Genomic DNA, 14,758 nt, shown 5'->3' with positions numbered 1-14,758 from the left:
ACGTGGGTCTAGGCAGCTGAAGGCACAGCCGTCAATGGTAGGGTGGGGGGGTGATACGCAAAAGGCTAAACAGAGGAAAGGAGAGTTTGAGCAGGGCTGGGGCATGGGGGGAAAGGAATTGTAGAGCTGAAAGTGGCTACAGAGATAAGGAGCTACCATGGAGGGATTTAAACACAAGGGTGTGAATTTTGAATTTCAGGTGTTAAGGGTCTAGGAACCAATGCAAGTCAGCAAGGATAGGAGTGATGGGCGAACAGGACTTGGCACAGGCAGCAGAGTGTTGGACAAGCTGAAGTTTACAGAGAGTACAGGATGGGAGGTTGGCCACAATACATCACTAGAATCCCCCCCTAAACTTATACCCCTCTTCTTCTGAAGGAGTTGATTCATGCTGGGATGCAGCTCAATGGGGACCAGCAACCTCCTGTACTTCACTGAAGTGAGCATTCTTCTTGCATGAGCCCAGTGCAACTTATTCCATTGCCAAGCCCCATTCCATGGAAATGGTTTTTATATAGTTGAGGGACACATTATGGTTGAGCAGTTATTGCTATAATAAAAATGTCATACATGTGTGTATAAAACAAATTGAAAGGTTGTGTACATTTATAGAAATGGTTAGCACCTCAGTTACAGCCACAACATATGCAGTGCTACAGGAATGGCTGAAAATATTTAACAGTGAGAGCACTAAAGCAGGGTCTCATAAGGATTCTTCTCTCATCGTGCCATTAATTACGATGTAACAAGCCTATTAATTATTTTGCAACCAGCAGATTTTGAATCACCGCACAGCCCATAAACTTCCAATTTTATGAACGATAATTTATGCTCTGGAACAAGACAAATCTACAAGAATGCCTGGAGATATACAGATCCAAACAGATACAGTAAACAGACTACAAGAGGTATAGCCCATACACCATTTGTAAAAAAAAAAACTTTTTGCTCTGCCTATAATTGCCATTTTTCCTCATGACAGGATTGATTCCTTCTCCCGAGGTATTAATTGAGATCATTCCTGGTTTAGCGGCAGGTACTCATCCTGGCCTCTGCTCATCAATGGGCCCTTCCTTGTCGGAGTTAGATTTTCCTACCCCTTCATTTCGGTTTCACCCAATTGGATTCATTTGACTGGATACATTTTTTTTAGTTGAGCCCTTCCTGTTCGGATCGGGACCTTACCCCCAGTTTCACTGGAGTTTTTTTTATCCAAGTTATCCAAGGGACTTCAGTTACGTGGTTAGACTGGAGAAGCTGGGGTTGTTCTCCTTAGAGCAGAGAAGGTTAAGAGGAAATTTGACAGAAGTGTTCAAAATCATGATGGGTTTAGATAAAGTAAATGAAGAGTAACTGTTCCCATTGGCAGAAGGGTAGAGAACCAGAGGACACAGATTTAAGGTGAGTGGCAAAAGAACCAAAGGCGACATGAGGAAAAACTTTTTTATGTAGTGAATACATATGATCTGGAATGCACTGCCTGAAATGGTGGTAGAAGCAGATTCAATCGTGGGTTTCAAAAAGGAACTGGATAAATACTTGAAGGGAAAAAATTTGCAGGGCTACAGGGAAAGAGCAGGGGAGTGGGACTAACTGGATTGCTTTTACAAAGAGCCAGCACGGGCTCAATGGGCCGAATGGCCTCCTACTGTGCTGTAACCATTCTATGATTCTAAGTTGATGTGTTTAATATATACTTACACTTCTTGTCATTCCAAGAAGATAAAACTTTATGATACACTGTTCTAAATTATTTGCAGTTTATTCCCTGTGTATTACTGTTCTTGTTTTAAAAACTTTCAAAAATAGTAGAGATTATCTTTCACTAATAGCAGACAAACAATTGTAGAAACACAGATGTACAATGTAGGATTCGCTGAGGTTACCTACGGATGTCAATTGCACAATGACGCCAGGATTTTTCTGGCACCTCACTATATAACAATGCTGAATGTTAGTTCCAACATCAGTTGACTCTGCCTGTTCATACTGTTATTGTTCTCGGATCACAAGAGCCATAGGCAGGGCCACAGACTTATGGTGGCTGATTAAGCCAAATTCCATTTCTGCATGGGGTTCTGGGAGTTTTACCATTGTTTCAGGGATTGCATTCCCTGTAATCTTTTCCAAAAGCCAGTGGCCTTGGCCATAGGAAATGATACAAGTGGGAGGGGAAGGGGTTTTCCTCCTTTGAGTGAACAACAAGGCTAGAAGGCTAGACAGACCAAGCATTCAAAATTCACCACTGATATCTCTCCTCCCTCACTAGGATACTGTTCCATTCATGCCTGGTGCCCTCCGGGACCTCACCTCTTGTAGTTGTTTCAAGTGTGTGAGTCCAGACAGATGGTGAAACATCATCCAGAGTCCTTGCTCCTTGCCCATTGATCCCTGAATGAATGTCAGGGGAGAACAGGACTCTGCTTGGCTGCAATACTCTCCTACCACTACTCATTGTATTTGCACATTGGCTACTTGAGGGGAACATCACCTTGTCGTCTTCACAGCATTCAAAACACAACCACACCACTCTATTCCACAGCCCCTCTCCTATGATCCACCGCTATGGCACTGCCCTTACATGATTCAATTCCCAACTGTTGCAGCACAACCAGCACCTCTCCTGCAATAGGTTCTCCACACCGACCCACAAGTTTCCATCCCCTCCTTTTCTTCACCAGTGTGTTGCTGCTCAGCAGCTTCTATCTGTATGCTGATAGCTAGCTTTATTTCTCTACCATCACCTGATTCCACAACCGGCACCATGTTGTACAGCTGCCAACCGGACATAGTTATGGATGATCCAGTTCTTTCTGCAGCTCGATGTTGGCAAGTTTGAAGCCACCATGTTCAGCATCTGCCAGAAACACCATGCTGTAGCCTCTGCCTCCAATTCCATAAACTTTCCTAACTGCCTGCTCAAACTTCAGCATCCCGCTTAACCCTAACTAAGCTTCAAACTCCACAACTTGTCCATCATTAAATTGCCTACTTCCACCTCCAAAGTGTAATCCAACTCCATCCTACATTCACTGTTACTAAAACCCTAATCAACTCCACGCAACTTTTCCAATACCATTCCAAGCTCCACCTTAGAGAAACACCCTTAAGCACAACTCCACTGCTTTTGTTCTATCCCACCTTAATCGTACTCATTTATCAACTTTGTCCTTACCGGCCTCCATTGGCCCTTTAGTAGATTGATTTCAAAACTTGTCTCCCCCATCTACAAATCCTTCCAAAGCCTTGGGTGCTCTTATTTTTCCAAACTCCTCCAATGCTGTCCTCATAATGGGGGCGAGGGATCAAGTAAGGGAAGATATGATAAATTAAAGAAAGAAAACAAGGCAAGAGAGCAAGTTAGCAATAAGGGAAATGATAATCAGAGAGTGGCAGGAAGGGACAGAGCATGCAAACTTAAGAAGGTACCAGCAGATAAGACTAGATGTTGTAAAAAAAAGCACTAAAGGCTTTGTATCTGAATGTGCGTAGCATTCGTAACAAAATGGATGAATTGACAGCTCAAATAGAAATAAGTATGTACAATCTGATAGCCATTACAGAGACATGGCTGCAAGATGACAAAAGCTGGAACCTGAATATTCAAGGGTACTTGACATTTCGGAAGGACAGGAAGCTAGGAAAAGGTGGTAGGGTAGCTCTGTTAATTAGGATGATATGAGTATAATAGAGAAATATCCTTAGTTCTAAAGACCAAGATGTAGAATCAGTTTGGGTAGAGATAAGAAATAGTAAAGGCACTTGTGGGAGTAGTTTATAGGCCCCCTAACAGTAACCACACTGTAGGATAGGGTATACAGGAAGAAATAATGGGGCTTGTGAGAAAGGAACAGCGATGATCATGAGTGATTTTAATCTACATATAGATTGGAAAAACTGATTGGCAAAGGTAGCCTGGAAGATGAGTTCATAGAGTGCTTTCGGGACAGTTTCTTAGAGCAGCACATTCTAGAGCCAACCAGAGAGCAAGCTATTCTGGATCTGGTAATGTGTAATGAGACATGATTAATTAATGACCTCATTGTAAAGGAGCCTCTAGGTAGCAGTGATCACAATATGATTGAATATCGCATTCAGTTTGAGGGAGAGAAGAGTAAGTCTAAGACTGGTGTTTTAAACTTAAATAAGGACAATTACGAGGGCATGAAGACAGAACTGGCTATAGTGAACTGGGAATTTAGGTTAAGGGATATGTCGGTAGAGATGCAGTGGCAGATGTTTAATGAGATATTTCATAACACTCAGCAAAGATACGTTCCAGTGAAAAAGAAAGACTCTAGGGGAAGGACGTACTATCTGTGGTTAACTAAGGAAGTTAAAGATGGTATTAAATTGAAAGAAAAAGCATACAATTCCGCGAAGATTAGTGGCAGATCAGAAGATTGGACAGAATATAAAAAACAGCAAAGACTGACAAAGAATAATAAGGAGGGAGAAATTCGAGTACGAGAGAAAGCTAGCTAGAAATATAAAAGCAGATAGTAAGAGTTTCTACAGGTACTTAAAAAGGAAAAGAGTAAAGTGAGTGTTGTCCTCTAGAGAGTGTCTGGGGAATTAATAATGGAGAATAAGGAAATGGCAGATGAAATGATCAGCTATTTTGCCTCCGTCTTCACTGTAGAGGATACAAATAACATGCCAGAAATAATTGTGAATCAAGAGGTGAAAGGGAGGATCTTAAAACATTCACAATCACCAGGGAAAGGGTTCTGAAAAAATTATTAGAATTAAAAGCTGACAAGTTCCCAGGTCCTGACAGACTTCATCCTAGGGTCTTAAAAGAAGTGGTTGCAGAGATAGTAGATGCATTGGTATTAATTTTCCAAAATTCCCTAGATTCTGGAAGGGTCCCATCAGATTGGAAAATAGCGAACGTAACTCCTCTATTCAAGAAAGGAGGGAGACCAAAAGCAGGAAACTACGTGCCAGTTAGCTTAACATCTGTCACAGGGAAAATGCTAGAATCTATTAGGGAGGTTATAGCAGGGCACTTAGAAAATCTCAATGCAATCAGGCAGAGTCATCACGGCTTTGTGAAAGGGAAATCACGTTTGACTAATTTATTAGAGTTCTTTGAGGAAGTAACAAGCAACGTGAATAAAGGGGATCCTGTGAACATGGTGTACTTGGATTTCCAGAAAGCTTTTGACAAGGTGCCACATCAAAGGTTAGCTAACAGGAAACAGAGAGTAGGCATAAATGGGTCATTTTCAGGTTGGCAAAATGTAACGAGTGGAGTGCCACAGGGATCAGTGCTGGGGCTTCAACTATTTACAATTTATATCAATGACTTGGACGAAGGGACCGAATGTATAGTTGCTAAATTTGCTAATGACACGAAGGTAGGAAAGTAAGTTGTGAAGAGGACATAAGGAGTCAACAATAGAATATAGATAGGTTCAGTGAGTGGGCAAAAATTTGGCAGATGAAGTATAAAGTGGGAAAATGTGAACTTGTCCACTTTAGCAGGAGGAATAGAAAAGCAGTATATTATTCAAATGGAGAGAGATTGCAGAACTCTGAGGTACAGAGGGATCTGGGTGTCCTAGTACATGAATCACAAAAAGTTAGTATGCAGGTACAGCAAGTGGTTAGGAAAGCAAATGTTGTCATTTATTGCAAGGGGAATGGAATATAAAAGTGGAGATGTTTTGCTACAGTTGTACAGGGTATTGGTGAGACCACATCTAGAATACTGTGTGCAGTTTTGGTCTCCTTATTTAAGAAAGGACATAACTGCTTTGGAGGCGGTTCAGAGAAGGTTCACGCGACTGATTCATGGGATGAGGGGGTTATCTTATGAGGAACGGTTGGACAAGTTGGGCCTGTATACATTGGAGTTTAGAAGAATAAGAGGTGATCTTATTGGAACATATAAGATCCTGAGCGGACTAGAATGGGTAGATGCTGAGGGGATGTTTCCCCTTGTGGTAGAGACTAGAACTAGGGGCCACAGTTTAAAAATAAGGGGTCTCCCATTTAAGACGGAGATGAGGAGAATTTTTTTCTCTCAGAAGGTCATGAGTCTGTGGAACTCCCTTCCCCAGAGAGCGGTGGAGGCAGGGTCATTGAATATTTTTAAGGCCGAGTTAGATAGATTCCTGATAAACAAGGGAGTCAAAGGTTATAATAGTAGACGGGAAAGTAGGGTTGAGGTCACAATCAGATCAGCCATGATCTTATCAAATGGCAGAGCAGGCTTGAGGGGCCGAAAGGCCTACTCCTGCTCTTAATTCGAATGTTCGTACATACGTATGTTCGTATTGACAGCGTTCGCCCTTCTGATCCACTAAGCATTCCAATTTCTTTCCACTCCGTCAGACCTTGGGCCCCTCTCCTGCCCGTACTTTATTTTGGGTCTCCCTGATGCTCCACATTCACTTGTTTTCCATCACCATGTAAAGAGCTTTACAACATTTTTCCACGCATGAGGAGAGCCATAGAAATACAAATTGCTGAATTAAGCTGGTTTGAGCCAGAGCTGCAGTTGGAGGGCTACAATTGGCCTTGGCACCCTGGGTAAGAAAAAAAAATGAACTATGGTAACCCTTCGATTGCTTTCCAGCAACAGAAAAATCCACTGCTTGGCTTAGGTGATAATAGAACTGGGCTTGGCTGTGATGCCTGCCACTGAACAGCCTGTCAACACTCACTGTCTAAGCTCACACATGCAGAATCACTACTTGGGCAAGGTACCAGACAGGTGCTAGTACCTGTGGTGTTAATTGTATCCATGTGATTTATATCAATTAGTGTTAATTGTATTCAGGTGGTGTGTATCAATTGGGGCTCTCATATCCACACATAAGAGTTTACCTAGGGTGTGGTGTGTGTGATGTGGAGCTCTGTGAATAAAGGCTTGGAAGCAACTGAAGATTAGGCTTTAGTATTCTATCCTTCCCCACCGGGCTATCCAATTTTATATGTGGAATTAGTTTCCCAGCGTTAATTAGCACCTTGTGATGGGGAGAATAAATTATACAAGACAGCGCAGTGACGTAGCACATTAGTGCTCTGATATCATAAGCCTAGCAATGGGCTGTAGGACTATCCATGGAGACAAACATCACCTACAGAGATGAGAATAATGATTTGACACTTAAACACTGGGAAGGCAGCGGGGGAGCAAGCACAGTCTTGTAAAATAAGTCATCCCCAAAACTTCCGGCCTGCCTCCCAGCAGTAAGCTCAACATTTGGAAATGCCTGGGAACAGGTCATCTGACTGCCTTAACCTTGAAAAGGTGCACAATGGAACTTAGAAATATTCAGTACCCTGGATTTAGTTTAACTTGTTCAGTGTCATTTATTCAAGAAAGCAAGTGCATGATTTCAGTGACAAAAGATAGGCCTTCATAACAGTATATAAAATAATTATAACTGCTGGGTTCCCCAGTCGATTAATGGCTGCATCCAAGGAACGGCTGAGCCGTGTGGAAGATCGCATGTTTAATCACCAGCCTCCGCTAAGTTAGCCATTCTCAGCCAGGGTGGCAGTCCAAAGGTTACAATTGGTCTCGCTGTCCCTGGGTTAAGGAGAAAAAAAAGTTGGCTAGGAATCCAGCTCCTAATATTCATCCACTACCCCTTGGTTTGAACCAGGGCTAAAGTTGGAGGGCTACAATTGGCCTTGGCACCTCGGGTAGGGGAAAAAAATGAATGATGGCAACTCTACGCTTGTCTTCCAGCAACTTGTGCTGAAAAGGGTTCAGACTTGGCTTTGGTGCCCCAGCAATTGAATAGTCTATGAACACTGACCATCAAGGCTCACTTTTGAACAATTGCCATTTAGGTGAGGTACCAGAAGGCAATTGGCACTAATGGAACCTTACCCAACTAGGGAGTCAATAACTTCGGCAGAGGAGGGGATCTGAGGAAAGAGAAGTGACATCCAAAATTTGACGGGAAAAAAGTAAAATTAGTAAATCACAATCATTATTAGAAATTATACAATTTGAAAATATAAGTCACTGATGCAATATTTTCACAGGAAACTTACCTTCATTCTTAAGCATTTAAATTCATTAAGATTGTTGCATAGCATGTAATTGTCTGCAGCTCTGAATACATAATGCAACATTTCCTGCATTTACAACAGGTTTGATCAAAGCCACAATCATTTTGCTTCTTACACCATGCCCTATGTATGCTGGCTGCATACTGTGTGCCAATGCTGTATGCCATCATTTGGAATAAGAACAATTTAGCACTTACAAATAGCTGTCTGTTTTGCAGGCAGTAAAATTTCATTATCCTCACTAGGTGGGCCTTAATTCTGTTTTGGGCTGGGTGCTGCCTGCAGTTGGGAGGGGGCGGAGTTAAAACAGATGTTCGAACCATTCCAAAGATTATTCACCCCTCTAAATTCTCCAGTTCATTTACAACAGGGAAGCAGTCTTTTTGTATTAAACAATGAAGTTGACAGTGTGCACAGAATATCATATTTCATGGTTTATCACAATCCTTATTTACATTCAAACCATGAGTCGTGCCATGTGACTCACCTCTTCCTCCAACCAATGGGTTGATTATATTTCACCCTCCTGGTTTGAGATGCAGTGGTATGGTTGCAGTACGCATTTCAATGAGTTTCAAAGTTAAAGGTTAGAAATTACCAAGGCAAGTCTATGCATGTGGACAGTGTTAGTGGGCTCAAGAGGCCCTTCTCAAGACAGAAGCAACAGAGAAACAGTAAGGTGGTGGATAGGTGGGGTTAAGAGTCACTAAGGGACAGGCTGGTTTAGCCCAATAGCATGTTACCACATATTCTAATTGCCCATGTTATGTCATTGGCAAACATGTATAACACAGGGTAATTGTTGCTATAGGAATCAGCTTTAATAGCACTTTGCTTGATACAGCATCCTGCCAAGTATTTGAAGAGAAAATCATAGCGAAGACAACTTTCCAGCAGGGACCTCCCTTATAAAATCGTTAAGTAATGATCTAACACATCAATATACGAGTTAACCACAAATCATTTCAAATCCCCAAATTAATTTCTTATCTGAACCCATCCTACGAAGCAGTATTTAAATCCGAACTAAGAAGTGTTTCCAATGCACGGATGTCACTGAATGTGCTACAATTGTAACACTTTTCTTCATGTTACAGAACCAAGGTGAGTAGATGGAGTTAAGATACAGATCAGCCATGATCTAATTGAATACTGGAACAGGCTCAAGGGGCTGAATGGCCTACTCCTGTTCCTATGTTAGGATGCACTTCCAGCAGCACTGGCAAACCGTCACTACCTCTGCATGAGCCACCCTTCCTAACATGAAGCCAGTAAGGGGAGAAAAAGTGGAGGAAATTTTGATAACTATCACCACACCTCAATAAATCCAGACCTCTCAACAGATCTGTTTTATTATTCAAGCTAATTTTTGGCTACATCACACTCACTTCCAAGACCCTGCCACATCCACATGTTTCCTATCCATGTACTTTTCTTTGCAACCCATAGTCTTACATAAGCTCACAAGTATACTTCTTCTGGTAAAAAAATTATAGCATGACAGCCAATGATCAAAACTGAACTATTTCCTTCTACAATCAGGTTTTTGCCTGTGCCACAGCATTACAACAGCCCTAACCAAAGACACAAATTACTTTCTCTGTGACTGTAATGCATTATCCCTCCTCGACCTCTCTGTAGTGTTTAACAGTTGATCACACCATCCTCCTCCAACACCTCTCCTCCATTGTCCAGCTCAGTAGGATTGCCTTTGCTTGGCTCCATTCTTGCTTATCCAATTGTAAACATAGAATCTCAGGCAAAGGCTTCCCTTCCTACCCCCGCACACTTACCGACAGAGATCCCCCCCAAGGATCTGTGCTTCATCCCCTCCTCTTTCTCATCTACATGCTTGTCCCTTGGCGACATCATCCACAGTCATGGGTTCAGCTTCCACGTGTATGCTGGCGACACCCTGCTTTACTTCTCCGCCACCTCTCTCGACCTCTCCAATGGCGCCGTGTTGTCAGACCACTCATCCAATATCCAGTCTTAGATAAGTCACAGTTTCCTCTACTTAAACATTGGGAAGACCAAAGTCATCTTTGGCCCCATTCACAAACTCCAATTCCACCCCCCTCACCGGCCACTGCCTAATGCTGAAGCAGACTATTCTTGACTTCAGTGGCCTATGCTATCACAAGCTGACCTTCCAGCCTCATGTCTTCTCCATCACAAAGAGCATCCTTCAACCTCCAGCATCTGCTTCTGCCCATCTGCCGCTGAAACCCTCATCTGTGCCTTTGTCACGGCCACACTCAACCATTCCAATGCTCTCCTGGCTGGACTGCAATCCTCCACCCTCTGCAAACTTCACTTCATCCAAAACTCTGCTGCCTGTATCATATACCACATCAAGTGCTAGGCTTCAGCTGCAGTAGTGTGTCCAATTCTGGGCACCACACTTTATGAAGGATGTCAAGGCCATGGAGAGGGTGCGGAGGAGATTTACTAAAATTATGCCAGGTATGGGGGACTTCAGTAATGTGGAGAGACTAGAGAAGCAGGGATTATTCTCCTTGGAGCAGAGAATTTTAAGGGGAGATTTAATAGAGGTGTTCAAAATCATGAAGGGTTTAGAAAGAATAAAGGAGAAACTCTTTCCATTGGCAGGAGGGTCAGTAACCAGAAGGGACAGATTTTAAGGTAACTGGCAAAAGATCAAAGGGAAGATTAGCATTTTGTGCACCCACCCCCCCTTCCCCATTTATCCCACCATTTGTGCCTTCATTTATTGAGGCCTCACACACAAATTCCCTCCCTAAGCCCTCCACCTCCTAAGGGTCTCCTTAAGATTCATTTATTTGATCAAGCTTTCGGACACCCCTCCTAATATCATCTCCTCAGCACCCATTTGTCTGATTACACTTCTGAAGTGCCTTGGGACATTAAGTGTTCCCTAGCTGACTGGATGGTACAAAAGATTAAGATGCTTTATTTTTGATTACAGGATTTTACTCCTTGGGGGCAGGGTAACCTGCAGCATCACCATCAACAGCTTAGAAAAGTACACCACTCTTCAATTCTTCCTGGCAGCAATCTGGAATTGTCAGTGACATATGGAGGATGCAATTTCTTTAAAACTCCAGAGAAATGTTAATGCTAACAGTCAAACCTGAAATACATATACATTTTTGGATGCCAAAACCCACCCACCAACATTTAGTGGCCCTACTGTTGCAATTACATGATAGACGGAGTAGTTTATCGCAATAACGTTCTAACCCTAGCTGAGAACAGGGTCAGGCTCAGCTGTGATGTCAACATTCAAATACAAGTCCAGGAACCAGAGAACTGCACTAAAATATGAATCAGTACCTTCAGAAAAGGATGGAAAAATATTTATGCAACAAAAACAGGCCATAACTTCAGTCAACATGTCCTCTTTAAAGATTAGGACTTTTAGATGTGTCTAAGATGTGTTGTAAAAACCCCACAGTTGGATATACTATTTATAAACCTACCATAGAAAGTGACTATTACATTTCAGCTAACATTCCCATGAGATAAACACGTTTGCAGTTTCAGGTGATCAAAAACTAACCTATCCACAAAACGTCAGACATACACGAATAGCAGGGAACCTGAATTTCAAATGCTCATCTCTACTCAATTCAAAATCCTGCTTGAGAAGGCTTCAGTTTTTAATTAATGCCACTGTTTTGACTTTGCACAGAAAAACATACAACATTGCAGAATGCGATCCTCTAAACAGCTGTGAAAATCCTAGAACTTCGTAATAAAAACTGAATTGCCTTATTCAATGCAATAAAAACTGAATTGCCTTATCCAATGCCAATGGCCCCGTGTACCATGCAATCTCTTAATGGTAGATATGCAGGCAATTTTTTTTTTTACATGCAATGTTTGCCTTCAGAGTCTTCTCACAAAGACCAATGACTGCATCTCTGCCAAGGTTGCATTATAACGAACCACCGGAAGGTGTGCAAGAGCAGCCAAGGGCAATGGACTGCTAATTTATTTCTCCTTCGAAAGCATTTGGCATCCACTGCCAATTGAAACAATGCAACCGAGATTAAGAACTCGATATACAAAGAATAATGGGTGTAAATCATATTCGAGTCACCACGTGCTAATTATTCTTCAGCCTATGTGCAATGTCACATGACAAGTCATTTGGCACGAGCATCACAAATGTTATCAACCAGATAAAACTGACAATGGGGTTGGGGGAATTATCACAAGAACTGACTCAATTATTCTGTAGTTATACCTAGCAAATTCAGCTAAGGGCGGAGAAGGAAATGTACTGTCAAGTCACTACTCAGAATTAACTTTTCCACTCCACATGAAGTCATCAAGCACTTCTATTACCAGCTCATTCATTTCTATCATGTTTACATCCTAATACAAGCATAAAATAATGTTTCAGGTATTACTTAGACGTGGCGTACAATAATCTACAAACTGGTTAGTTAGTTACAGTTGACAGGCGGTTCTGTAATTTAAACTCTAACCTAAATACTCAGTGGAGCAATGGCTGATGTCAGCCCCTGTTGGCAGGTTTTTTTTTAAAAGACAGTTTTCTCCAAGCGTGAGCCAAGAGGTCAGAGATTGGACAGGTGCAGCCAGCAACGCCACATGGCGAGTACACGGAGATAGATAGATATATATTATATATTTTGTTTGTTTTTTTAAAAAACGCAGCAGGGATTTCCCAAAATGCAGCAAGGAAAACTGCACCGAAAAGACACCAGGGCTCGAACCTCATGAATAATTAAAACTCTCCGCGGAACAGGACAAACCTGCTGGAGCCGCACAGCTGTTTGACCCAGAGCTCGGCTCGAAAGAAATACTCATCCCGTTATTATTTTATCCGCTATTACACATTATATACTGTATTATATTCTATATTGCTTTGCACTTAATGCATTTCATTTATATTGATATCGTTCTACATGTTTATTTAAATCACTGATCCCCCCGCCTGCACCTGTCTCCGGTTCGCCGCTACCCGCCTCACCCAACATTTGGAGCTGCCACGAACGCATAGCGCGAGCCGGGGCGGCGCGGTGCGGCGCGAGCCGGGGCGGGCAGCTCAGTCCCACCTGCTGGAGGTGGGGAGGGTCCCGGCGGCCCAGGCTGCTGCAATGGATAGGCCTCCTCCTCCTTACCTTACCTTACCTCACCACCTCCTCCTCCTCCTCCTCTCTCCCACGGCCACCCGGGGAACCTTGCCCTTCCTAGCTCGGGGCCCGCCGCTTATTGTTGCTAAGGGAGGAGGAGGAGGAGGGCAGTCGGCCTGCTCCGCTCTCCCTCAGGCCTGCTCCTACAGGCCTCTCGCTTCCTTCTCCTCAGGCGGCAACCCCACACTCTCTCTCTCTCTCTCTCCCCTTCCCCTCTTTTTTTTTCTCTCTCTCTCTTTACCCCTTCCAGTTCCTCGTCCGAGACGGCTTCCTCCTGCTGATACTCGGCGTCCAGGTCGATGTCGAACACCCCGGCCATGTCTCTCCTTGCGTCGGTCTCTCGCTCCCGGCTCCGCTCCTCATGGGTTCCACTCACCCACCATCACTGTTGCCTGTTCGCGCATGCGCGCCCGCGCTGGGAGCAGCCTGGCCGCGTGCGGGTGCGGGCGCGGGCGCGGCCGGGAACTCTCCTCCCGCCCTGTTGGACGAGCGTGTGCGCGCACGTACACTGCGTCGCGACGCCCAAGCATGGGCGAGGGCGCGAACATGCGCACCCAAACCATTCGCGCTGAAACCATTTAGATCCGCCTGGGGGCGCACACGAGTCATGGAGTCACAGCAAGAGGCCGTTCGGCCCATCGTGCCTCTACCTGCTCTTTGAAAGAGCGATCCAATTAGTCCCACTCTCCATAGCCCTGTAATTTAGGGCATTGGATAAATATCCTTTCAAATATTTATCCAATGCCCTAAATTATTATGATGTGGAGATGCCGGTGATGGACTGGGGTTGACAAGTGTAAACAATTTTACAACACCAAGTTATAGTCCAACAAATTTATTTTAAATTCCACAAGCTTTCGGAGGCTTCCTCCTTCGTCAGGTATGGAAACCCATCACTGTATTTAAAGAGTCTCTCATCGAGATTAGTGTGAAATCCCCAGAGGTAGAGTTTCTGATTACCCCATATCAAGTGCACACTCTTTTCCTGTAGGGACGCAGCCCATTTACCTGTCCAGAGACCCTCGGCACAGGTCAGCAAATGCTTTACGCACTCCGAAGTGCACCAACGAAAGCTCAGCATCTTTTCAGCACCGAGCACTAATTAGTTTTCTGCTTCTTGGCCCACTCGTACCAGTCTGCTCATCGAGCTCTTGCAGGGTTATGCATACCCTTGTGCGAAGACTCTCAGCCCCCAGTGACTGGTTTAACTTCTCTGGTCCCCTTAATCAGCTGCAGGGGCCTTCCTCAAATTAGTGTGAATTTGTGATCTAGCTACCCAATCCCTTTTCTCCCTCCTTCCACACCTTTTCATCAGCTGTGGCCCAGTTTGTAGCACAGTCGCCTCTCAGTCAGAAGGTTGTGGGTTCAAGTCCAACTCCAGAGACTTTGAGCGCGTAACCTAGGCTGACCCTTCCAGTGCAGTACCGAGGGAGTGCTGCACTGTCGGAGGTGCCGCCTTTTGGATAAGAAGTTGAACCGAGGCCCCATCTGCCCTCTCAGGTGAACATAAAAGATCCCACAGCACTATTTCAAAGAAAAGCAGGAGAGTTCTCCCATTGTCCTGCCCCTCAACC

At 43.8% G+C, this 14,758-nt stretch overlaps 1 protein-coding gene across 1 annotated transcript in view; it reads right to left on the bottom strand.

The window, feature by feature from the left end:
- The window catches only part of LOC137345061 (ribosomal protein S6 kinase beta-1-like), a 58,801-nt gene extending 45,200 nt beyond the window's left edge, over positions 1 to 13,601 (bottom strand). The window contains exon 1 of the mRNA XM_068008490.1: positions 13,426 to 13,601. Within this exon, the coding sequence (XP_067864591.1) occupies positions 13,426 to 13,503 (78 nt within the window). The 5' untranslated portion in view covers positions 13,504 to 13,601. The remainder of the gene's footprint in view (positions 1 to 13,425) is intronic.
- Positions 13,602 to 14,758: the final 1,157 nt, after the last annotated feature.

The sequence above is a fragment of the Heptranchias perlo genome, chromosome 28, assembly GCF_035084215.1.
Source record: "Heptranchias perlo isolate sHepPer1 chromosome 28, sHepPer1.hap1, whole genome shotgun sequence".
Classification (NCBI taxonomy): Eukaryota; Metazoa; Chordata; class Chondrichthyes; order Hexanchiformes; family Hexanchidae; genus Heptranchias; species Heptranchias perlo.
The sequence above is the reverse complement of the archived record's forward strand: the minus strand, read 5'-3'. Positions and strand labels throughout refer to the sequence as shown.